This window comes from Carcharhinus amblyrhynchos, chromosome 24, assembly GCF_965287045.1.
Source record: "Carcharhinus amblyrhynchos chromosome 24, sCarAmb.v2.hapA, whole genome shotgun sequence".
In the NCBI taxonomy this organism is placed as follows: Eukaryota; Metazoa; Chordata; class Chondrichthyes; order Carcharhiniformes; family Carcharhinidae; genus Carcharhinus; species Carcharhinus amblyrhynchos.
The window spans coordinates 16167357-16193990 of NC_137347.1; the positions used below are offsets into that span (position 1 = coordinate 16167357).

At 44.1% G+C, this 26634-nt stretch overlaps 1 protein-coding gene across 4 annotated transcripts in view; it reads right to left on the reverse strand.

The window, feature by feature from the left end:
* zmym4.1 (zinc finger MYM-type containing 4, tandem duplicate 1) overlaps positions 1-26634 on the reverse strand; it is a 185147-nt gene that overhangs the window by 105862 nt on the left and 52651 nt on the right. Inside the window, exon 1 of one of the 4 annotated variants that reach the window (XM_080211721.1) lies at positions 544-652. The exons of the other annotated variants lie outside the window; for them this stretch is intronic. Within the exon in view, the coding sequence (XP_080067847.1) occupies positions 544-606 (63 nt within the window). The 5' untranslated portion in view covers positions 607-652. Of the gene's footprint in view, positions 1-543; positions 653-26634 lie in introns of those variants that run through there. 4 annotated transcript variants of the gene reach the window in all.

Below are 26634 nucleotides of genomic sequence, written 5' to 3' on the forward strand. Positions count from 1 at the left end.
CGATATCCAAGAGCCCCACATACAAAAGTTCCACCTGGTGTCATTTAGAAGATGTTGTAAAAATAAATTTTAAAAAGGGGGGCAGAGGAGACCCTGCGCTCTCCTCCTCCTCCCCTCCCACCACCCCCCCCCCAACCACCCACCATGCCGCCACTCAGTCCAGATTTTAAATGTGCAAGAAGATGCAGCCAGCATTATTTACTCATAGAGGAGTAAATAATGCAACGAGGCGGATTCAAACTTGGGGGAGGGGATGGGGACTGGAGCCTCCCCCCCCTCCTCCTCTCCACACAGAAGGCCTCGCATGTGTCTCTCTCTCTCTCTGCCGGACTGACAGTGACTCTCCCTCCGCTCTCTCCCTCCCCCCGGCAGACCACTCGCCTCAATGCGGTCTCCACCCCCGACCCCCCCACACACGGCTGGTTTCCATGTCTTAGCTTTGAGATTTGTTTCGTATGTTCCCTCTAAAATTTAGGGGTTATAATGGCGCCCAGGGGGGTGGTTTGGGAGGGGGCGGGGACGCAAGGCCGCTTGAGCCCTTACCGTGCGCGGCGAGCCCATGCACCGGGCGGCGCACAGCTCCTCCTGCTCTCTCCGCTCCGCCATGTTGGTGGCACCAACCTCAGAATGTCACGCACGGCCAGCGCGCGCCGTACGCCCTGACGCTCCGCTCCCCGTTGCGTCACGCGCACGGCGGTGTGGTGACGTCGGATGGGCGGGGACCCGGGGGGCGGGGCGGGGCAACAAGATTTCGCGAGACCCACCTTCCCGCCTCTGGGGGGAGGGGGCGCTGGAGGCAGAGGGAGGGGAAGAGGGAGGTGAGGGAACTAGCATGTGAAATTGAAGCCAGCCACAGATGCTGGGATTGTCCCAGGGTGGTCAAGCTCCTTCTATCCATCTCTACCTCCCTCTTTCAGGGAGGGCACAGAGGGATAGTGACCCAGCAAGGACAGATGGATTTTTTTTATCTAGCTAGGACGTCAGGGGCTTGGAGGGCTGAAGGGCCTGTTCCTATGCTGTACTTTGTTCATCCGTCCCTCCCTCCATCCCCATCCTCCGTCCATCCTCATCCTCTCATCTAACTCTCCCTCCATCCCGTCCATTCATCCCTTTCTCCATCCCATCCATCCTATCCCTCCAATCATCCATCCATCCAGTCTGTCCAATCCATCCATCTAGCCATTCCTCCCTTCCAGCATCCATCCATAACTAGCCAAAGTCCATGAGGAGCACAAGGCATTTAAAGAAAAAATACAATCATATAAATTAGAAGCAGGGGTAAGGCCATTTGGTCCCTCAAGCCTCTTCTGTCATTTGACAAGATTATGGCTGATCTGATTATGGCCTCAGCATTGTCATTCCTCCCTCTGTCCAGTTTCTGATATTTTCCACCCATCCAGATGCTGTGAGGTTGTTTTTGCTTGGGGGAGAGTCTAGGACCAGAGGGCATAATCTCGAGAGTGAGGGGTCACACGTCTAAGACAGAGATGAGGAGGAATTTTTTTCTCTGAGAAGGTTGTGAATATATGGAGTTCTTTACCACAGAAGGCTGTAGAGGCTGAGATAGACAGATTTTTAATCAGGTAGGGAATCAAGAGTTATGGGGATAAGGTGGGAAAGTGGAGTTGAGGATTATATCAGATCTCATTGAATGTTGGGGCAAATAGGATAAATGACCTATTTATGCTAAAGTAAAGTTTATTAGTCACAAGTAATCATTAACACTGAAGTTACTGTGAAATTCCCGTCGTCGCCACACTAACGCCTGTTCAGGTCAATGCATCTAACCAGCATGTTTTTCAGACTGTGGGAGGAAACCTGTACAGATAATGACCTGAGCTGGGAATCAAACCTTATTCCCTGGCACTGTGAAGAGCAGTGCAAACTAAAGTGCCACCTGCTCCTACATCTGGTGGTAAGTCCTTCTGTGACCTGGCCTGTTCTTTCCTGATGTTGGACCTTGCATTGCCACAGACACCCAGTCTCTCACTGCACCCTCTCCAGTGGTCACATTTGCTCAATTTTCACTTTTTTCCTTCAGCTAGAAGGCTTCAAGATGCTGAGACTGATTTGCCTTTGGACAAATTCATGGATGCTGAATGCATTCAAATGAGTCTTCTGCTGGGGATAGAAAGAGAGAGGGAGGATTTGAGGAGCAGATCACCTGTCAACCCACCAATGACACACATACACATGCTAGGTCTTCAGTGTCACGAGGGAAGACTCCGATCCCACCTATGCCCCCCGAAGTTTGAATTTGCATAGTTGCAACAGAAGAGTCACTCAAAATCTTGAATATTTTTCTATCCACTGATGCTGCCAGACCTACTGAGATTTTCAAGAACTTTCTATCTCAGATCCCCAACATTCAGAGTGTTTTGCTCATCATGGGTTCTTCGCTCTGTGCAGCTGATTTCAAGAACCCTTCAACAGAGTCACATTTCAAAAGTTATAATTCTTTTCTCATCAGGCATGTAGTTCTCACACCCACACAGAGCAATCCTCCATACTAGGGATTTTGCAAGTTACTTTTTTGGGTGCAGACTAACGTTGGGTGTCCTCCAAACTTCATTCAGTAGATTGATTGTGGAGCGTGCAATTGTTAGCTTGTTTTGATTTCAGTGCTGCTATACCTATAAATGTGTTGGGTTCCCGAAAGACTGACAACAAGGACATAGAACAAACAGTACTTCCTTCACTAGCTAAGCAGCTACTTCATGCTTGTATTCTGCCCACGCTCCTGGGGAAAACTCTCACACTCCCAACATGTAACCTTATTTATAGCTGCACCATCACACGACCATTGTCTACATCTTTCCCATTTCACTGGGACAACTGGTGGCATGAGATGTAACACTGTGTGGGAACAGAAACTGTGTACAGACCGTTTTGTAGCATACAAATTAAACAGGCTAACAATCCATAGTTATTTTCATGTGATGAGGCACGGATTTAGCTGTTGCAGCTGGTGCACAGCTCATCGTGTCTCCATTATCCCCTCCTCCACCCATCCTTTTCATTGTAGAAAGGTGAAATTCTAGACTGGGTGGTAATATAGTCCTGGAACCAGGTGTTCATTTTTTTTTCAGGCACTCTTAGCTTGTGGTTACCTCAGTTGGTGATGTTGTGATCTTTCTCAGTCTTGTGTCCTCTGTGGACGAATCAGAACTTTCCATCAGTGTGCTCGGTGGGTGCAGGGTTCACTGTTGACCCCTGGAGGATTCTGTATGTCCACTGGTGCAGGGGACATGTGTCATAGGTCGGATGACTGGAGTACTGTGATACCTGTTGGTGCTGGTTTCAATACTTGCAGGAGGTGATAGTGGTTGCATATGAAGAGGGCACCCTCTTTGGATACCATTTAACTGTTGTCATGGTCACGTGCAGTCTGAATCCTAACCATCTGAACAAATGTTAAAGGGCTGTGGGGATCTGAATCCTAATTTATTTTGCTTCTCAATCAGCATAACATGAGGGCATCATTCACTTTGGTTTGAGGTTTGGACTGCAGCAGAGCCTTAGTAGTAGGAGTGGTGGTCCTGGTGCACATGGAAAAGAGACAATGCTGTGGTAGATTTCACAACCTGAAGAGTTCAGCATTGTCATCTGTGCGAACCTGTGCACATTTCTCTTGCCGATGTTCAGCTAAGCTTGGGGAGATGATGGTAACGTGGTTTAGCAACCCAGAGATCCAGAGCAATGCTCTAAGGACTTGGGTTCGAATCCCATCATGGCAGATGGTGAAATTTGAATTCAGTAAAAATCTGGAATTAAAGGTCTAATTATGACCATGAAACCACTGTCGATTGTCTTAAAAACTCATCAGTCTCACTAATGTCCTTCAGGGAAGGAAATCTGCCATCTTGCCTGGTCTGGCTTACATGTGACTCCAGATCTACAGCAATGTAGTTGACTTGTAAATACCCCTCTGAAACAACCTAATCGGCAAAATTGCCCATCCAGCAACACACACATCCTTGAACTAATAAAATAAAATTGCGTACCGCCCGTTGCGCCAGACTGTTTGACTGTGAACACGGGGCTGCTCAAAATCCCATGTATATGCAAAGTTTTGCAATATAATGGTGCCAAATTGGCAAGTATTGTCTGTCATGCATCTCTGCATGATGCTGTGTCGGGCATGTATCTCTTAAGCTTGGTGACAGTGTTACTCGTCATGTTTGGCAGGTAGTCAAGTTCGAACTACCCGGAATACACATCAATTATGACTAGGTGTTGTTTGCCATTCCATTTGAGGATGTCAGCTGCTGTGAAAAACCTTGGGACATCCAGGACCCCGAATAAACGTAGCACTTCTTTTGCCTGAAGCAGCTTGAGTGCACTGGGCAAATCTGGAAACTTCCCTTCCCAGTTCCATCCAGAAGTGATTCTTTGGCCCCGTATCTGGTTGATTCCAACCTGGGGTGCCTCGGATGAAGTTGTTGGGTTTAATTCCTCTGAAAAGAAATAGAAAAGATGAATCGCTGGTCATGCAGTATCAATTCATCCTGTACAGTAAGTTCATCGTTGTGGGGAAGCTCTCCTGAGGATTCTGGCCAGCCCCTCAGGATGATATTCTGTTGTTTGTATGTAATGTCCGATTGGAAGACATCTTTGAGTTCCATGCTAGAGGACAGTACCCTCAGGTTATGATGTCTATGCCTTTCTCACAATCTGCCTGGTCTATAATAGGTAAGACAACTCTGAAGAGGGCAACGGTCGTGTACACCTTCACAGACGATGCTGAGATTGTATCATTGCTGCTTTAGCATCAAGCATTGCAGCTGTGCAGATGCATTGTGAAGATGCTTATTCAAGATAGTCAGGCAATAGGCTCATTATCTGTTTCAACAGTTGTAGGATGACCGTATATGAAGTCATGAAATTTCTGACAGGTGAAGGCTAAGGCAAGAAGTTCCTTTTCAATTTGTGCATAACAAATCTCAGTGACAGTGAGGGCTCTTGAAGCAAAGGCTATTGGTCTGCCATTCTAGATGCGGTCTGCCAAGTCCAGGCGGGGTGGCATCTGCTGATATAAGTACAGGTGCTCGAACATCAAAGTATTGTAGCATTGGTAGGGCTGTGAGTGCCTGTTTGAGTCTGTTGAAGACCACTGTATGAAGCTTTTGCCAGCACCATTTGATCTCCTGTGGAGAAGTTGACAGAGAAGTCCACCTGGGTACTGGGGTCTGGTACTGCGTATGGGTCTAGATCCTGTAACATTTGATTGGCCAATGCATTACATTTTGCTTTAGTGTCAAATTTTACCTTCAGTCTTGGTTGCTGCAAATCATACTGTGGGTGGCGAAGATCTCACCCTTTTGTGTAACAATGTCAACAATCTCGCAATAGAGTAGTTTCACTACTTTGGCTGAGCTCCAGTTCCTTCATCTTGCTGATGCTCCTACCCATGGGGGAACCAACCAGCTGTCGTATTGCTGATGTCAGAGGAAGGCTGCAGCATTTAGTGAAGTGATTTCACTTTCCACATTTGTTGCATTGGGGGTGTGCAGTTAACCCAGGTTTGTAACTGGAAGAAAGCAGTGGCCCTGCTCTGTGCAAAGGGCCGGGATCATCCCCGGATGGAGGGTATTAGAAGAAGAAATGTTTGTCTGTTCTGTCCATAGGAGAAGATTTTAAATATCAGTGTTACTGGAAAAGCAACGAGATCACACACATACACACACACCCATGTGAGAGTGTTCCAGTGAACTGAGTGTGAAAAGAGCTTTAACCAGTTACACAGACTGAAAAAAAAACACCATTCACAGCGTGGAGAGACTGTACACATGTTCAACGTGTGGACAAGGCTTCAACTAATCATCCAACCTGGAGAGACATAAGAACAACTGCACCATGGAGAAATCATGGAAATGTGAGGACTGTGGGAAGGGAGTCAAGTACCAGTCACGGATGGAATATCATCAACACACTCACACTAGTGAGAAACCATTTCCTTGCTCCATATGTGGGAAGGGATTCACTCGCTCATCTGACCTTCTGAGACTAAAACACACTCACATTGAGGAGAGATTGTTCACCTGCTCCATATGTGGGAAGGGACTCATTAATTCATCTAATCTTAAGATACGCCAGCGAGTTCACACTGGGGAACAACCATACGCCTGCTCCGTGTGTGGCAAGAATTTCTCTCAATTATGCCACCTTACTGTACACAAACTGGTTCACACTGATCAGAGACCTTTTAAATGTTCTGATTGTGAAAAACGTTTTAAAAGCAAACGTGAGGTGTTGTCACACCAACGTACCCACACTGGGGAGAGGCCGTTCACCTGCTCCAAATGTGGGAAAAGATTTGTCATATGTAAAAAAAAGTGTTCTGTTCTGACTGATATCAACTGTAGTTGGAGCAGATACTACTGCGACTATTATTGTTTCCCACCTAAGATGTTTCTTTTTTGATTGTTCATTTAACACGCAGATGCTAATTGCTATTTGTAATGTTAGATCTTTTTCTTGCAACAGCTGTTTGCAGACTAGAATGCTGTAGATCCTGCAGACTATTCGATCTCTGACTGTCTCATTGGTGAGTGTGCCAAATGGGCATGTCTTTGCTAAGATTCTTATTGTGACCGTATAGAATTGTATTGATTCACCTGCTCTTTCACTTGTTGAATTAAATGCCTCCTTGTCATTGATTATATCTTTATTGGAAGACAAATACTCTCAAACATTTTTTAGAATTATTTCAGATCCTAATTTTCCTCCTCCATTTGAAAAACAAACAACTCATTTTTCAATAGTCTCAGGCTCCAATAAATTTAATAAGGTGTAGGCTTATGCCTTTTTTGCCTTTCAGATAATGCAGCACCACAATAAACATTGCCAGTCCTTTTCAAAAGTTTCCCAACTGTCTGCAATGTTTTTAGAGGTGAGTAGGATGATGCAATGAAGTCCTTGTGCTATACTACCAACGTATGACACCATGAAAATGTGTTGGGTTCCCAAAATGCTGATACCAAGGACTTGTAACAAACAGCAGTTTATTCACAAGGGGAGCAGCTACTACATGCTTATAGTTTGCCCCAGCTCCCAGGGATAGCTCCCACATTCCCGACTCTTTTTTGCAGCCACATCATCACATGATCACTTGGTCTCCAATTCCCATTTGTTGTCACTCAATCTCGGAAATTGAAATTGATCTATATTCGCAATGGTTGCTGTCGCTGTGAATTCTCATCAAGTATGTCTTGTTGTTGTTGTTAATGCTCAATCTGAATCTCAGACTTGATTTTCTCAGCTCTTCAGCCATCATGAATAGTTCCTGCTTGTCTTTGGCCAAAAGGATGGTGTCATCAGCATATCAGCTGTCTCCAGATGTTGTGACCTCCAATGCTGCCCCCAAGATGTTTTGAGAGAACAGAGCCGACTTCTTTTATGACTTTTTCACAGTTTTACCAACCCCAAAACTAAACAGAAGTGTCCCCTTTCACTTAAGAAGAAATTAAGTACAAAACCGAAGCAGAGCTTGTAGAGGTTTCCTTGATGGCACCGGACATCTCAAAGTGTTTTATAGCCAATGAAGTACTTTTGAACCGCAGTTACCATTGTAACAAAAGAAATGCAGTAACTAATCTGCGCTCAACAAACTCCCACAAATTGTAATATATTTTTTATTATTCATTCATGGGACATGAACATCTCTGGCTAGCCAACATTTATTGCCCATCCCTAGTTGCCCTTGAAAAGATAATGATGAGCTGCCTTCTTAAAATGCTGCAGTCCGTGTGCTGTCGGTTGACCCAGAATGCCATTCGGCAGGGAATTCCAGGATTTTGACCCAGCCACTGCAAAGGAATGGCAATATATTTCCAAGTGAGGATGGTGAGAGGCTTGGAGAAGAACCTGCAAGTAGTGGTGTTCCCATATATCTGCTGCCCTTGTCCTTCCAGCTAGAAGTAGTCATGTGTTTGGAAAGTGCTGTCTAAGGATCTTTGGTGAATTGCCACATTGCATCTTACAGATAGCACACACTGCAGCTATTGAACGTCAGTGGTGGAGGGATTGAAAGTTTGTAGATGTGCCAGTCAAGCAAGCTATTTTGTCCTCGATGGTGTCAAGCTTCTTGAGTGTTGTTGGAGCTGCAAGTGGGGAGTATTCCATCACACTCCTTACTTGTGCCTTGTAGATGGTGGACAGGCTTTGGGGAGTCAGGAAATGAGTTACTCACTGCAGTATTCCTAGCCTCTGACCTACTCTTGTAGCCATTTTGTTTATATGGCAAGTCCAGTCAAGTTTCTGGTTAATGGTAACCACAAGGATGTTGACAGTGGGGGATTCAGTGATGGAACAGCATCGAATGTCAAGGGGCAGTGGTTAAGAGTGTCTCTTATTGATGATGGTCATTGCCTGACATATATGTGGCGCGAATGTTACTTGCCACTTATAGGCCCAAGCCTGGATATTGTCCAGATCTTGTTGCATTTGAACATGGACTGTTTGAGTATCTGAGGACTCATGCTGAATGGTGCTGAACATTGTGCAATCATTGGCAAACATCCCCACTTCTGACTTTATGACAGAGGAAAGGTCATTGATGAAGCAGCTGAAGATGGTTGGGCCTAGGACACTACCCTAAGGGACTCCTGCAGAGATGTCCCGGAGCTGAAATGACTGACCCTCCACAATCACAACCATCTTCCTATATACCAGGTATGACTCCATTCAGAGGAGAATTTGCCCCTGATATCCATTGACTCCAGTTTGCTAGGGTTCCTTGATGCTACACTCAATCGAACGTGGCCTTGATGTCAAGGGCTGTCACTCTTACCTCACCTCTGAATTCATCTCTTTTGTCCATGTTTATACCAAGGCTGTAATGAGGTCAGGAGCTGAGTTACTCTAACGAAACCCAAAGTGGGCATCATCGAGCAGGTCAATTCTGAGCAGGTGCTGCTTGATAGCACTGTTGATGACCCAACACCTTACTGATGATCGAGAGTAGCCTGGGCAGTAATTGGCCAGGTTGGATTTGTCCTGCTTTTTGGTTAGAGGATGTACGTGGATAAGTTTCCACATTGTCAGTTTTGTAACTGTACTGGAAGAGCTTGGCTAAGGGAGTGGCAAGTTCTGGAGCACAAGTCTTCAGTGCTATTGTCGGAATGTTATCAGGGCCAATTGCCTTTCCAGTATCCAGTGACTCCATCCATTTCTTGATATCACGTGGAATTAATCGAATTGGCTGGAGACTGGCATCTGAGATGTGGGGGACCACTGAAGGAAGCTGAGATGGATCATCCACTCGGCACTTCTGGCTGAAGATTGCTGCAAATGCTTCAGCTTTATCTATATATCATTAATATGATAATGACCAGACAAGCTGGTGCTTTGTTATGTTGACTGAGGGATAAATATTGGCCACGACACTGGGGAGAACTCCCCTGCTCTTCAAAATAGTCACATGAGATTATTTGCATCCACCCAAGCAGGCAATTGGGACATTGGATGAATGTCTCATCCGAAATATGATGCTTCCAGCAGTGCAAAGCTCACAGAATACTGTACCAGAATAACTTGAATTGTATGCTCGTGTCCTGGAGTGGGACTTGAACCCAGAACTCTATGACTCAGAGGCAAAGTGTGCGACCAAGTGACTCAGAGGCAAAGTGTGCCGCAGTTGACACACTTTGCAGTGACTTAAAATATTACTTTTAACTGTTCTGTTCACTGCAGTGTCCACCAGTGACAGTGGGCCATAGGAACGTGAGCAAACACTTCTGTTCCATCTCTGGTGCCCCCAAGTAGAGGGACACTACGGAAGAAAGTGTTCACTGTACTCGGAATTGCTTTCTTTCAACAGTTTTCAGTTACTCTCCTTGATTTAATCATGCACTTCAGTGTTTTAGGCTGTTTCTTCAAACTTTCTTCAATATTTTCAGTATTAGGGAAAAATGGCAATTCTGATCATTAAAAAAGTGAAAGCAAAATGATAGAATTGATCTTCATTATGATAAATGTGAACAACTAATGAATTAATACTTTTGAGTTGTAGAGATGGTTTTATATACTTGCTCATATTTTTCATGTTAATCCAACCATCATTTAGATAACCTTGTACTGAAGTATTAATTAGCTATTGTTTCAGAGGTAAATGGTTTGAGTAAAAATGATTTGTTACTACATTACACTGTGAAAAATATATAGAAATTGGTCCTATAATTGATAAAAATAAACTTTTTCATTTTGATTTTGGGTTGTGGGTGTCATTGGGAAGGCTAACATTTGTTGCCTGCCCCTACTCGCCCTTGAACTGACTGGCATGATAGGCCATTTCAGAGGACAGTTAAGAATCAACCCCTTGGCTTGGGGGTCTGGAGCCACATGTAGTCCAGACCAGGTAAGGAGGGCAGATTTCCTTCCCTGGAGGGCATTACTGAACCACGTGGGTTTTTATCAGCTTATTGGTTACTCTTACTGAAATGAGCTTTGCTTTTTAATCCGAATTTATTTATTAATTGAATTTAAATCCCCAAACTGCTATGATGGGATTTAAACTTACGTTATCAGAGCATTAGTCTGTGTCTCTGAATCACCAATTCAGTCACATTATAATTAGTGTGCATACTTTAAAAAAAAATCAGTTTATCCAGAAAATAAATCTAATTCTGCAGGAGTGTTGAATTACATATCTGAATAACATTGAGATTAAAGAAATGTAAGGGCAAAAATGAACTGTTAAATAGGCAATTGCAGCTGGTTTTAACATGCAGAAGCCAAAGAAGCAAATCCATATGTTTCCTAATCAGAAACCATGAATGAAGTATGCTGTTCGTTGTTTGCTGAAGTCCAGGTCTGAGTTGTCCGAGTCAGGCGGCTCTGACCTATACAAGAAATCTACGGAGATCCACCAAAGATGCCAAAAGATGTACCAGACCATGCTGGAGTCCCAGGCTAGCTACATGGACTCCCACCAAATATGGCAAGGTCTGCAAGGCGTAACAGGCTACAAGATGAAACCATGCAGAATTGCCGGCATCAATGCACCGGCTCCCTGATGAGCTCAATGTATTCAGTGCCCGTTTTGAGCAAGAGGCAGTGAAAGCATGCCCTCCAACCCAGAAGCCTCGGCCAAACTGCTATCCGAGGTCCCATTGCAGACATCAGAGCAGCCTTCTTGAAAGTCAGCACACAGAAAGTGACTGACCCGAATGGGATATCCGGATAAGCAATCAGATTCTGCGCAGACCAGCTGGCTGGGTGTTGGAGAAACTGACAGTGGGTTAGATAAATTTCAAATAATCAGGAATTTAAATCACTAGTAAAATATGAGCAATTAGTGAAATGCCCTCAGATCAGGCTCTCAGTCTAACAAGGGAACTATCTACATGAAAACCGCATGAACACAGTAAGAACTTCAAATAAGTATTAAATTTGAACAAGTATTTCTGATTTAAACATGTATTTTGGTATTTTAAATGTATTAGCTGTATTTTTAAAAGGAACTGCACGTAAGCCAAAGGCAAGCTGCTGTGAGGGATGATGGGATGAAGCATTAGCAGACAGAACCACGTTCTTTGGAATAACGGAACCACAAAATGTGCACGTTCTTAAGAGCAAAAGTTGCTAGCAGTAAGGTTCTCAGAGTCCCTTTATGAATAGGGTTGTTTACGCTGTTCAGATAAGGCACATCTTCTCAGACATGAGAATGTACATCTGTCTGGTTCGGCTGTCGACGCAAGCAAGAGTTGGTGGGAACATTAACTTTGGGCTTTGTAGCTAAGCGTCAGGGGTTGCTAGGCAATAGGGGGAGGAAGCGTCCAGATTCTATGAATCCATGAAATTCCATGATGTCAGAGAATAGAATGGCTAAGGTATATGACCATTGTTAACAGTGGTTTGTATATATATTAATGATGATTTGTTCATGATTTTCGGAGAAGTGGAAGGAGCAAACTTGAGAAATGCATAATTGTTTTGACGGATGTATTGGAATGCTCAAAGCCTTCCCTTGTAGTAAGGCATTGGACTGCCCAATGTTTATGTCTCCCTTCAATCATTGGTCAAATAAAGATATGCCTTTAATCGGGACACTGGTTTTCATGAGTCTTTGTGTTGGCTTAAAATCTGGCGATACCTGGTCTCCAGAGAACCTTGAAACACTGGGGTATTCGCAGAATCTGAAGTTCCTATCTGATTCAAGAAGATGACCATCATCCCTATACCAAAGAAAAGTCAGGCAGCATGCCTTAGTGACTATCGCCGGTGTCTCTGACATCCATTATTGTGAAGTGCTTCAAAAGGTTCATGCATGAATCAATTCCAGCCTCCCAGATTGCTTGGATCCACTACAGTTTGCCTATTGCCACAACAGGACCACAGCAGACACCATCTCCCTGGCCTACACTCAACCTTGGATACCTGGATAACAAAGACACGTATATCAGACTCCTATTTATTGACAACAGCTCAGCCTTCAACACCATTATTCCTACAAAACTCATCTACAAACTCTGTGGCCTGGGGCTCGGCTCCTCCCTCTGCGACTGGATCCTAGGCTTCCTAACTTACAGACTGCAATCTAGTAAGAATAGGCAACAACACCTCTGTAATCATCCTGAACACCAGTGCCCCACAAGTCTCTGTCCTCAGCCTCTTACTATACTCCTTATACATCTACAATTGTGTGGCCGAATTCCCCTCTAACTAAATTTCAAGTTTGCTGATGACACCACCATTGTGGGCTGGATCTCAAACAATGATGAGACGGATTATAGGAAAGAGATGGAGAATCTGGTGAACTGGTATTTGTCCCATTCACAATCTGCAGATCACCAGTGCTAGTAAGGAATACAACAGTTCTCGTTAAGGTCTCTAATACCAAAAGTCAGCAAATGCAGCTGTTAAGAAATAACTTGCATCTGTATAGCACTTTATCATGTCTGAAAAAAAAATGAAATATTTCACAGAACAAATTATTTTGAAGTGGAAAAACTTGATGTAGTATCAAGGTAGAGAGCAATATCACAATTAATGCAAGATTAAAAGCTGAAGACAAGTTCTGAGATTCACAAGACAAGGGGCAATAAACCTGTACAATTGAATCAGGATAAGTGGTAAATTGCAGACAAACCTACAAAGCAGCGAGGGTCATAGGAACTTGAAGTCAAGTTTAGAAGGAGGAGATGTAGAGACATTCAAAACTAAGGAACTGCAGATATCTGCAGAACTAAGCAACAAAGTCTGGTGTGATTTAGTGGAATACAAGAAACTCAATGGTTAAGAGACACTGTAGAACTAAGTGAACTGGAAGAAACTATAAAAGAAACCAAAGTAGTTTCAATTATTTCTAATAATGTTTCATAGTTCTAAGTAAATGAATAAAGGGAGAAGCAAAATTAGTGAAAAAAAATTACAAATGTCATGGTCATGATAAAGGTTGTGGTGAGATCCACTAATGGAACTAGGGAGATTTTATTCCCAGTACCACCTAATGACAGTTCCCAAAGATGGATGCATTGCCATGTCGCATGTCCAGAAGAATGCATTTTGACCAAGATATAAATACTTTTTTCTTTTTAATTTTAATTTTCCCTCTTGCTTCACATTCCTTGTCATAGCAAAAGTCTATATTTATTGCTTCCTTGTCCTGAACTTTCTAATGATGAATTTCATGCTAGAGCTATTTGAATGGTTTCTGAATTTTCCATCACAAAGAATCCCTTTATCTTTTTCAACGCTTACGATGGAGTTAGGATTATCTAGCTAACTAACAAATTCATATCTTGACTACATGCGAATCGTTCTTTGCATCTGAGCGGGTAATTATATGTATATGCTTTTTGGCGCAGGCTGTTTAGTTTGTTTAAGATTGAATGATTGTCACATTATTACAAAAAACAAAAGTAGCAATCCTCTACATTAACAACAGTCTGATGTTTAAGTTGATCTCAGAACACATCAAAGTCTAGATATTACAATAACTGATTAACAACATAAAGCCTTGAAATTTCAACAGACATCTTCTAAAAGCTGGCACTATGGAAAAATCTTAAAACACTCTACTGCAGGAATTTTATTCAGTGGTTAGATTGGGAATAGTTCCTTGCTCACAATGAGCAGAATTATCATGTTTATTTAAAAGGACATGAACATTATTATTCTATTCTTATGTGTTCTAGGAGATTTACCATGGCTTTATAGCAATGATAAGGAGGAAGATATATTATTTTGTAATGCCAGGTACATTATGCTATGCTCAATGTAATGTATTATAATAAAATTGTTCTCCAATGTCTTAGCTCGTGAACAAAAATACTTTCTTCCTGTAATTATCTCTTTGCTTTCCACCCACTCTCTTTGTCTTCACTTTACTTATATTCACATTCAAAGTGAGATAATCTAAATATAAGAAAATGTGATGCCGAGATGAAAAATGGGATGTGGAATAAAACTGTGCACTTGTCACATTTGTCATAGCAAGGATGAAATGTGGGATTGGACTCACTGGGGGTTTCCTGCGTCAGCACCAGAGAGGTGAATGCACAAGTTTGACAGCACTGAGGTAGTAGGTTGTGAGCCTGACAGTTCTGGTTTATATAGCTGCAACAGATTTATGTAGAGATGATGGGCTGAATTTTCCAGTCCCTTCAGCGGTGGAATTTGTTGCGGTCAGGAGTGGAAAATTCACAGTGAGGCCAAAAGTCAGACTCATTCTGATGGAAAAACAAGTCAGAATTTTCCCCTCACCACTTTCATGGCAGGATGATGGTAGGTTAGCTTGCCCAATGGTCAATGTCAGGAATACTATTTGCAAGCATTAGCATGTCATGAATCCTCATAAAAAATACAACTTGCTTGAATCATGTTCCTCCTCCCCATGCCGTGCCATGCTAATCGGAAATTAGACCAGTCTAGATCACTACCAGATATAAGTGGTGTGCAGCTGTCCACCCTCACTCCACTTCTGAATTTGAGGTGAGTACAAACGTTACTATGGCCACAAAGGCCTCTGGGGAATCATTTATAGATCATCCCATGGGCCTCATGGAGTACAAGTTTCCTTATTGAGCGAGCGGGTGCTTGCCCAATTGGATGCAGTCAGTGGGGGTTTTTAAGCCTATTACTTTACCCAGACGTGAGTTGTAGATCTCAAGGTAAAGACTACTTTTCAACCAGAGGATTGTGGGTATGCATTGCCTGGGATAATCGTCGAGGCTGGAACCTTACAGCCATTAAAAAAAATTTGGATGAGCCCTTGAAATATCATAATATTCAAGGATATGAGACAAGTGCAGGAAGATGGGATTAGCAAAGCTTTAATGGTAGACATTGCAGACTCTTTGGACCAAAAGGTCTTATCTGCACTGTAAAACTATGACTTTATCACCTGACTATAAGCCAAAGGTAGTCATGACGTGGATGTGTCAGACTTTTTATTATAAGCCAAAGGCACAGCCGTTTCCTCTGGTGCACAATAAAGGGTGTTGGTGGTGGTAAACTGGTGTTTGGCTGCATTATTACAATGGTTATTACATTTTTTTCTTTCTCTCTTTCCTTCCGGACAACTTCCAAAAGTTAAAAATCTTTACTGATAAGAGAAAGCCAAGGTGCCTCTTTTCGGGAAACCTGAGTCCTGTGACACTAGTAGGGAAGAACACCCAAATACTGAGTGCATGCACTATTTCTTCCGTGCTAACATTGAAGGAAACGAAAAATAAGAAGTGATATTGTTAACAGCACGCGGGCCCGAATGTGTGCTAACTAATCTGACCCACCTGGATACCCTTGAGTCACAAACTTTTAATGAGCTCATAGGCCTGGTGAAAAATCACAATGACCTGAAGGTCCCTGTAATTTTGCAGAGATATTGCTTCAACATGGGGAATGTTCCTGGGGAATCTGTCACTGAGTTCTTGGCTAGGTTGTGGAAACTAGCGGAATACTGAATTTGGGCCGCCTCTGAATGAAATGTTGTGGGACAGATTGATATTTGACATAAATGACCTAACCATCCAAAAGAAGCTCTTAGTAGAACCCAATTTGGACTTTATAAAAGCCTTTAGAGTAGCCTTCTTGCGTGAGAACATAGAAAAGGGGGCTCAGGAACTATAAGGAACGTCAGGCATCAATGTTCTCCAATCAGTCCCTCACCATACAGTGGCACAGTGGTTAGCACTGCTGCCTCACAGTGCCAGGGTCCCAAGTTCAATTCCAGCCTCATGCACTTTCTCCCCGTGACTGTGTGGGTTTCCTCTGGGTGCTCTGGTTTCCTCACACACTCCAAAGATGTGCAGGTTAGGTTCATTGGCCAAGCTAAATTGACCCTACTGTCAGGGGGATTAGTGGGGTAAATGTATGAGGTTACGGGAATAGGGCCTGATTGGGATTGTGGTCGGTACAGACTCAATGGGCTGAATGGCCTTCTGTTCTGTAAGGATTCTATGGGATTCCAATGGAGGGAGTTGTATAAATCAGCTATTAAATGGCCTCTTTCGATATTGGAACCCTATGCCACCATCAGACAGGCAAAGAAAGGCAGTTAAGACCCCAAAAGTATGAGAGAACACACACCAGAAAGGTGCACTTGTCAGATGATGGCTTATTGCAAGCACTGTCAAGGGACAGAGTCATGGCTGAGTTTCAAACGGGCAAAACACATACTACCTAGGCCGAAAGCCAAGGCCAGTACCTGAATATAGCATGCAAGTATCCCCTCTTCCAGAGAGGGGGACACCACAACTGAATCGTATTGTAACAACAAAAGTCACGCCATAATGGTGGAATTACTAGTGAATGGTCATCCCTTGAAGATGGAGGTGGACATAGGCACTGCAGTCTCCATTATGGAAGAGCACATGTATAAGCACCTCCAATTGGCATCCAACCCCTGAGGTTGGAAGATAAAGGCCAGACTAGTCACCTACATGGGAGAACCTTTACAATTAAAGAGCACTGCAATAGGCCCAAAAACTTATAGGCAGCAATCAGCTCATCTTCCACTCTTTGTTATACAAGAACACGGACTAAAACGTATGGGGAGGGATTGGCTCCAGCAGATTCAGCTGAACTGTTGAAGATCATTAAGCTTGGTGTGGGGGTACCGTATGAAGTTGTCAATAGGTACCCTGAAGATTTTCAGGAGTGCTTGGGGAAAATAAAAGGAGCCAAGGCCAAAATCTAAATTGACTCTGCACCTTGGTACTTCAGAGCCAGACGAGTCCTTTACTCCATGCTGGAGAAGGTGGAAACTGAACCAGGGCACCTTGAAAGTTTGGCATAATAAGGCCTGTACAATTTGCATTATGGGCTGCCCTGTTGTCTCTGTTCTTAAGTCCAACAAATCAATTAGTCTTTGTGGGAACTATAACCTAATAGCCGATCAGGTTTCCAAACTCAATAGGTATCCTATCCCTGGATCGAAGCTTTGTACATTAAGTTATCAGGTGGCAAACTGTTCTCCAAGTTGGAAATCATCCACACCTCTCTTCAACTTGAACTAGACAAATCCTCCCAGAAATATGTGACAATGAACACACAAAAGGGACTCTGAGTATATCCAATTGCCCTTTGGTGTCTTGGGGTGGCATGTGGTAAGCATTACTGCTTCACAGCGCCAGGGACCTGAGCCCGATTCCCAGCTTGAGTCACTGTCTGTGTGGAGTTTGCACGTTCTTGTATCTGTGGGTTTCCTCCAGGGGCTCCGATTTCCTCCCACATTCTGAGATACATGCTGGTTAGCTGCATTGACCTAAGCAGGCATCGGACTGTGATGACATGGGGAATTTCACAGTAACTTCTTTGCAGTGTTAATGTAAGCCTTACTTGTGACTAATAAATAAACTTTACTGACAGGGTGTGCCTTCTTCCAAAGAGCTATGGAGAACATCCTTTAACAGCCACCCAAGGTAGCAGTAGACATAGATGATGTCTTGGTCACAAGGGCTACAGAAGAAGAACATCTGCCCAACCTAGAAGTCATCTTGCAGAGATTTTTCAAGGAAGAAATGCATTTTCCATGTGACAATAACCTATTTAGGCTGCTGAGTAGAAGGCAAAGGGTTACATCCAGTAGAGGATAAAGTAAAAGCATCAAGGAAGCACCATTCTCAATGAACACCATGGAGTTAAACTCGTTCCTAGGATTAGTCAATTATTATGTAAAATTTATTTCAAATTTGGCTTCTGTGCTGGCCCTTACTACAAAAATACCAGAGAAGATCCTGTGAAGCTCTACAGGCAGAGGCTTTTTATAAAGTTAATGTCAGTTACTGGCCCTTTTCAACCCTAAACAAGAACTTACGTTAACTTGTGATTCTTGTACAAAGTTGATGCCGTGCTGTCACATTGTTGCAAAAACAGGACAGAAAGATCAATTGTGTATGCCTCCAGGACCCTTTTAGGTATGGGTCAGAGGTATTGTCAAAATGAGAAGAAAGGGTTGAATTTTTGTGAAGAAATTCCATCAATGTGTCTACCATCGAAAACTTTTCAGAGTTTCCAACCATAAACCCTTATTAAGCCTCTTCAAATAGGACAAGGCAATTCCCTCACTCAGATACAATGTTGTGCCTGGTTGGCACCATTTAGCACAGCTTCAAGAAGAGGCCCAGGCTGAGGACCATGATATAAACATGCATGATGTGCTTATGATGGTCAGAACCCAGCTGAACATTTAGTGAGTGGAAACCTTTCCTGTTAATGAACATCATGGTCCAGTGGAGCCCCAGCAAGACCTTGAGAATGAAGAGGTCAGGCCCACCCCACAAGGGTCAATTGAACATGCCTCTTTGGAGATGAACAAGAGACAACTACACATGTCTACACTGTCAGGAGGTATGGTGGCTCATATTTGCCACTTTCTGCAAAAAGAGCCAATGTGCTGCACAGACTGGAGAGCATTCCCTGCGAGTGCCCCTGAAGGTCACCACCACAATCAGTTTTTACTGCGGCTTGTTCCAGGGATGCACAGGGGACCTATGTGGCATTTCTCAGTCCTCAACACATAAATTGCTAGGGAGGTGGCAGATGCTCTCTACAGTAAGACTCATCATTATATAAAGTTCAATCTGGATTGAAGCTCACCAGGCTGCCAGTTCCAGGGTTTTGTCGCCATCTCTAGCTTCCCTGGAGTACTTGCTGCAATCAAATCATGTGGATTTGAGACCTCCATGGCAGCAATCCCTGATGTTCATTAACAGGAAAGGGTTCCACTCACCAAATGTTCAGCTGGTGTCCAACCATCACAAGCGCATCATGCATGTTTGTGTCAGGTATGCTGGGTGTTCTCAGGATTCATACATCCTGAGGCACTCCCAGCTTCCTCTAATATTATCATAGGACCCCTATATTGCAGAAGGAGGCTGTTTAGCCCATCAAGATTGCACCGTCAACAATCCCACCCCAGGCCCTATCCCCATAACCTCACATATTTACCCTACTAATCCCTCTGACCTACGCATCCTGGAACACTAAGGGGCAATTTAGCATGGCCAATGCACCTAACACACAAATCTTTGGACACTAAGGGTCAACTTAGCATGGCTAACCCACCTGCCCTGCACATCTTTGGACACTCAGGGACAACTTAGCAGGGCCAATCCACCTAACCTGCGCATCATTGGTCAATAAGGGGCAATTTAGCATGGCCAGTCCATCTAACATGCACATTTTCGGACTGAGAGAGGAAACTGGAGCACCTGGAGGAAACCCACACAGACACAGGGAGAACATGCAAACTCCACATAGACAGTGACCTAAGCCTGAAATTGAACCCAGGTCCCTGGCGCTGTGAGGCAGCAGTGCTAACCACTGTATTGCCCCTACTGCAATTTTCTGGCAGAAAAAAAATTGAAAATTCACATTTTTGGTGGGAAATGTTGAAAAATTCACATCTTGGTTGGAAAAATATTGAAAAATTCACACCTACAATGTACTATCATCTCTTAACTGGGGTTTGACTGAAGGGGATAAAAGGGGTTACTCACAGCAAGCGTTTTTAGCGCCAGCCAACTAGCTGGAAGTGTGATCATGACTTTCACTTTTATAACCCTGGGGGCTGCGGGTCAGAAAGTTATATATGAAGGATTGTGATGCTTACAAAATGGCTGCTTGGTGATCAGAGGTACCCACTGAAATGATGGCTAATGACACAAATGCATCATCTCCAAAATGCCTTGGAGGAAAGATATAATGCCCCAATGCTTCAATAAGATCCATCATAGACCAGACCATTGGCATCCTGAAGATGTGCCTGTATTGCACACTCTTTCCACAATCACTTCAGGATTGACTTCCCTTGGTGGTACAGGTAAGATCATTCATCCTCTTCCTGCTCTGCAGTGCTCTCCAGAGAGGGTATTCCACATCATCATGGTCTGTTGCGTCCTGCACAGCTTGGCATTTCAAAGGGGCGATCACTTGCCTGAGGGAAACATGGAGGAGACTGAGAACTTCTCAGACAATGAAAATATGGAAGGGCAGGAACCTGAAAAGAGTGATGATGGGGAGCTTCCATATAAGGATCCAATGAAAGCCATAAGGTGCAGAAGACACGTCTGTAACACAGTCATAGCCAGAAGGAACAACGTGCAAGCAAGGGTAGTACCCAAGAACATTGCTTCTGTCCCTCAGTCGCATGCCAATGATCTGAAAGGTCTTTACAATCGCTAACATTAAGAGAAACGCCAGCACTGGTCCTTGACCTCCAACCTTTGGAACAGTCAGCAGCCTAAGCGGTATATAGCCATTCCGGGAAATGAAAGGCAGCACATCAACGCCAAGCCTGCATCAGTTGGAGTTGAAGCAGTCATGGCCTCCTGAATGAGACATTTTTGCTGCCACCAAGGTATGCACATGGCTGGAGAGACTGCCATGGCTGCAGGTCTTGTGCTTTCGCACAAATAATAAAGACAACTATTTGATGATGGACAACTATTTGATGATGCGTGGTAACCCTTCTCATGGAGACCTTGAGGTGCCTGCATGTTGAAGCCACAAATCAGACAGAACGCAGATGGACTCCACCATCCTTCAATCTAGTCTGTTGACTGCCTTTCATGATTCTGTTTTGATGTTCCGCTGCCTGTCTTTGCATCTCCTGCATGTTTGTGATGTCACTTCCAGAGGCTTATTGTCTGAATTGTTCCAGCAGTCCTCCAAATGCCTGAGACCTGGGTTATAACTGCATCCATATGCTGTGAAGACATGAGGTGTTCCCCAGAATGTGACGCCCCAAACCTAAGCTAGATTGATGACACACTGGGCTATGTGTCTCTGCACTGGTGGAGAATGAGGTAAAAGTTGTGACTTCATGAATCGTAGTGGAGGACATGATCCTGTATACATCAACAGGGGTGAAGTAAAAAAATTTCTAGGTGTCCAGATCATCAAAAACCTGTCCAAGTCCTTCCACACTGACACTATATTTAAGAAAGCCCATCAACACATCTACTTTTTCAGGATACTAAGGAAATTTGGAATTTCTGCTATGACTCTCACCAACCTTACAGATGCATCATAAAAGCATTCTTGTTGTATTAAAGCTTGGTATAGCACGTGCTCTACCCAAGGCCACATGAAACTATGAAGTCCAGTCCATCATGCAAACCAACCTCCCATCCATTGACTCTGTCTACACTTCCCGCTGTCTCGGAAAAGCAACCAGCATAATCAAGGATCCCATGCACCCTGGACATACTGTGTTCCACCTTCTTCCTTCAGAAAAAAAATACAAAAGTCTGAGGTCAAGTACCGACTCAAGAATAGCTTCTTCCCTGCTGCCATCAGACTTTTGAATGGACCCACCTTATATTGTTGATCTTTTTCTACACCCTAACTGTGACTATAATTCCACATTCTGCATCTTCCCCTTTCCTTCTCTTTCCAGTATGCTTTGTCTGTATAGCGTGCAAGATACAATACTTTTCACTGCACACTAAAAAATGTGACAATAAATCAAATGAAATCAAAATCTTCTTCAATTGTCTCCTTATCATCTTCTTCTGAGGTGGCCTGGGGCTTGGGGCTTATGTGCTGGTCAGTCTGGACCTGCTGTTGCCTATAAGAGAGAGAAGATAGATTTAGTTCATAAATGACCTGAATACATTACATGTCACTCACTGTGAATGTCAGAATGTGATCAACTCACAGAGGGCTCATCCATACTGCCTTGCTGGGAGAGGCCGATATCACCTTCATTACATGGAGTGATCTCTGTCCTTCTCTGCCAACTTGACAGCATCCTCCTCGAATTTGGAGAGTTCTTGGATGTTGCCATCCCTCCTCCAGTCTGGGAACTCTCCCTCTTGTGTGAAATCTTTGACTGCATGAAAGAGTATGGGATATGAAGTGATGGTGCAGAGGTTCTACTGTTGAACCACTCTCTACACCCCCCACCCCCCCACCACCCCCATATCCCAGTTAAATGCTGATTGTGCAGCATGATACTGATGAATCGACTTTCAATGCCGGCACGTCCCCCATTACTATTGTGTGAAACCCTGACCTGTGTGCCACTGAATGCATAGTGCCATTCTGATGATGTGAAGTTGAAGAGAGCTGAAGGTTGACTTACCCTGGCAGTGCAGATAAGATCGTTCATCCTCTTCCTGCACTGAATAGCATTTCTCTGGTAGTTATCTGGGGAGCTGACCTCCTTCACAACTGCCTCCCAGGTCAGTGAGGTGAGGTTGATAGACATGCTGGATCCATCGCTGGGACAAAGAGACACCTCTAATTAAAGCCTCCAGGAAGTTGTGGCATGCTCTTGTTGCTTGGGGTCACCTCCAGAACTTCTGACCCTGCAGCTGGGCTGCACAGAGTAATATATGTGTGTGTGTATGTTCAAGTGCCATTTAAATATGATGTCAGAAACTTTAACCTGATGAGGAGACAGTAGGCAGACGAAACAATGCACGACCCGCCCCATGATTCAACAAGCAACTTGCCAATGGATAATGAATGAGGTTTCAAGCAGAAAATCTGACATGAGAACTGAACTCACTGATCAAAAGGAAATTCGCCACTAATCCCACCTGCCACTGCATTTAGTCTCTGGAGCAGAAATTGCTGCCCATTGAATTAAGTTTATTTATCTGGCTTTTGGAAAATAAATATCCTGCTCTCTTCACATAAATACCACAGATCCATTTTCCAATTCAATGAAACACCTGGCCATTTTAATGAAGCCATCATCTCCATGGTGATGACCTCCCTGCAAACAGTTGGGGAGCAATCAGAGCCAGAGGCTGCATTCCCCAAAGAGGAAGCCATGTGTGGGAAAGGCATCCCCTACTGCCCCAACAATCCAATTGGAGGAGCTTCCCCTTCAATCCTGGAGCCTGCTGCTTTTCCCTCTCTGAAACCTCTCATTATTTGTACACCTCTGGTCTTGAGGCACCTTCCTTTTCCCTTACCTGCACCAGCAGTGCCCACCTCTCCTGGTGGGGCTGCCCAGGTTGTCAAGCTCCTTGACTGGGCTGACAGCTTTGGGAGCCTGCCTTCCTTGTTTGTTAAGACGGCAAGTATGGAGGTGGTCAATTAGAAGGCTGCCTCCAGGAAGATAGCTTCACCACTCTGACTCCCAGTAAGTGCGGGCGTGCCAGTCCCATTTGGTCTCAAGATCAGAATCCCGAAGCCCACGGGAAAACCTTGCCGGAATAAAATTATTTCCTTTCCAAGTGAAAATGCAAAGCAAGGGAACATAATTTTAAAAGGCTGGTGGAATTCTGGAACTCTTTAACCCTCCTTTCTCTCCACCATCCAAAAAGCTGTTCATGTTACGGTTAGAACAAAGAACAAAGAAAATTACAGCACAGGAACAGGCCCTTTGGCCCTCCAAACCTGCACCGACCATGCTGCCCGACTGAACTAAAACCCCCTACCTTCCCATCCTATTCATGTATTTGTCCAGATGTCTCTTTTCATGTATTTGTTCAAAAGACACTATCGTACCTGCTTTCAGTACCTCCCCCTGCAGCGAGTTCCAAGTATCCACCTCCCATCACCCTCTGTGTAAAGAAATTTGCCTTCTAGGTATTTGTTTCTATGGGTTCCACAAAGATAATTGCAGCCTCCCCTGCCCTGGAGACCCCTTTCTTTCCCAATGCACCCTCCAGAAATTCTCTTTTCACCACATGCCTGGAAGCTGACTGCTGTACTAGTCAGCTGTAGCCAAAGGACCACTTTGGCAGCTGCCCTATGTCCACCTCCCAGCCCCCCATCCATTGACGCTGTCTACATTATCTGCTGCCTCGGCAAAGCAGCCAGCATAATTAAGGACCCCACATTCCCCGGTCATTCTCTCTTCCACTTTCTTCCTTCGGGAAAAAGATACAAAAGTCTGAGGCCACATGCCAACTGACTCAAGAATAGCTTCTTCTCTGCTGCTGTCAGACTTGTGAATGGACTTACCTTGTATTAAGCTGATCTTTCTCTACTCTCTAGCTATGACTGTAACACTACATTCTGCACTGTCTTGTTTCCTTCTCTATGAAAGTTATGTTTTGCATGTATAGCACACAAGAAACAATACTTTTCACTGTATGTTAATAACATGTGACAGCAATAAATCAAATCAAATCAAATTAAAAATCTTACCATTTTTTAAAATCATTCTTTGAGACATTGGTGCCATTGGTCAGTATTTGTTGCCTATCTCTAGTTGCACTTGAGAAAGTGGAGATGAATCTTCTTTCAAACAATTGTGGTCTACGTGGTGTTAAGTTATTGCCATGGTGCTGTTCAGTGGGAAAGTCCAGGATTTTCACCCAGTGACAATGGAGGAACAGTGATGTGAGACTTGGAAGGGAGTGACTCGGAAGAGTTGTACCTAAACATCTGCTGTCCTTGGTCTTCTGGGTGGTAGAAGTCTTGGGTTTGAGGGATTTTGTCGAAGAAACCTCTGTGACTTTCTGCAGTGCAATCCTGTAGATAATTCACACTGCAGGCACAGTATGCCACAGTATATATTGATAAACTGCAGTCTTCCCAAACTGGATCTGTGAAGGGTCTCCAGGGGCCCACAAAAATGGCAGCTGCCAAGTGACCAGCAAATGCTGGTTCAAACATGCAAAGTTTAGAAAGAATTTGAGAAATCAAATAGGCTAATCAGAGCAAGACCTTTTGGAGCACTGGATGCTGATATGCCGACCAGTGCTCCGAGAGGCTTTGCTCTGATTGACCCACCTAATTTATTTGATCTCACTATTGCTGGGAATAAAAGCCCATGGCCAACAGCGAAAATCAAAGCTGAGGTAGGAGACAAGCTAGTCAGACGCAGAGAATAGGCAGCAAGAAGCCTTTGAAAGGCAGAGGTGGCAGCAGTGGTAAAGCAAGGCAGCCAGGACAGGTGACAGTGGCAGGGAGAGGCAGCATCAGGGAGAGGTGGTGGCAGCAGTCGCAAGGAGAGATGGCAGTGGCAAGGAGAGGCAGCGATGGCATCAGTGATGAGGAGAATCGATGGCAAGGAGAGGCAGAGGCTTGGCACACAGGCAGCAGTGAGGAGGAGGCAAGGCAGTGGCAAAGCAGTGAGAAGGCAGCTACACACCAGGGACGCAGTGCAGTGAAGTGAGAACCAGAGGAGTGATGAGGACAAGAGGGGCAGCGCAGGTGTGTACTATTTTGGAATAGAGGCGTTATTGTTAAGGGGCTTAACCAGTGCGGGCAATGCGAGGGGCCTATGCAGCTGACAAACATATTTGCGACTGTTTGCCTCTTCCTATCTCCAAAAATCACAGGCTCTGAGTGCCTCACTCTGTGTAGTAGTATCTCATCACTCACTAGTGCTAATTGGGGTGTGCTACTCATCAATGAATTGGTGGCTAAACAAGGGCAACTCAAGGAAGTGGAAAACAAGTGATGAAGATGGACCACTTCAAGCCATCGCTGGCAAACAATCGGGGTGTACCACTCACTACCCACATCAATTGAAGTAGCAGCAGGAAATATGTGTAGGATTGATGAGAGCTTTCTGTCCTTAGGATTCATTCATGCTGGAGACCAGGATACACCTGAAGCACATGTGTTGTATGCTGCAAAATATTACACAACAGTTTAATGGTGCCAACTAAACTCTGAAGACATTTGGAAACAAATTATCCTCAAATAAGAATCAGGACATAAAGTTTCTTCAGGAGAAAATTTTTTTCCCTGATGAGCAGTAAATCCATGATGGATGGTAGGATTAGCGAAGACTGATAATGAGAATGCAACTGAGGCATCCTGTACAGTAAGTTACCACATCACACTTGTGGAAGAAGCCCATACAATTGGCGAAATCTTGATGAAGTCTCATGCCAAAGACATTGTAATTTGTCCATGGTAGATGAGGCAGCAAGTTGAAAGATTGAGGCCTTTAGAGAAAAATTGGCCAACCACATGCAGATGAAACTAGTCCAGTTTAGAAAACCTAGTGTGTATGGACGATTTGGGCTGAAGGATCTGTTTCCATGCTGTATATGTCTGTGACTCTAGCTCTGCAACAAGACTGTCGGCTGCCAGATTCCAGATCTTGCTAATGACATTGAAAATCAGCTGGTCCCTTGTCTTAAATGCTGTGCAGCATTTATTCATTGCAGTTTGGTGAGTCCACTGACATGTCGGGCTTGCAGTATTGCTTGTATTTACAAGCTACGTTTTCAGTGACGTTATTGAGGAGGACATGCTGCTTTGTGACCC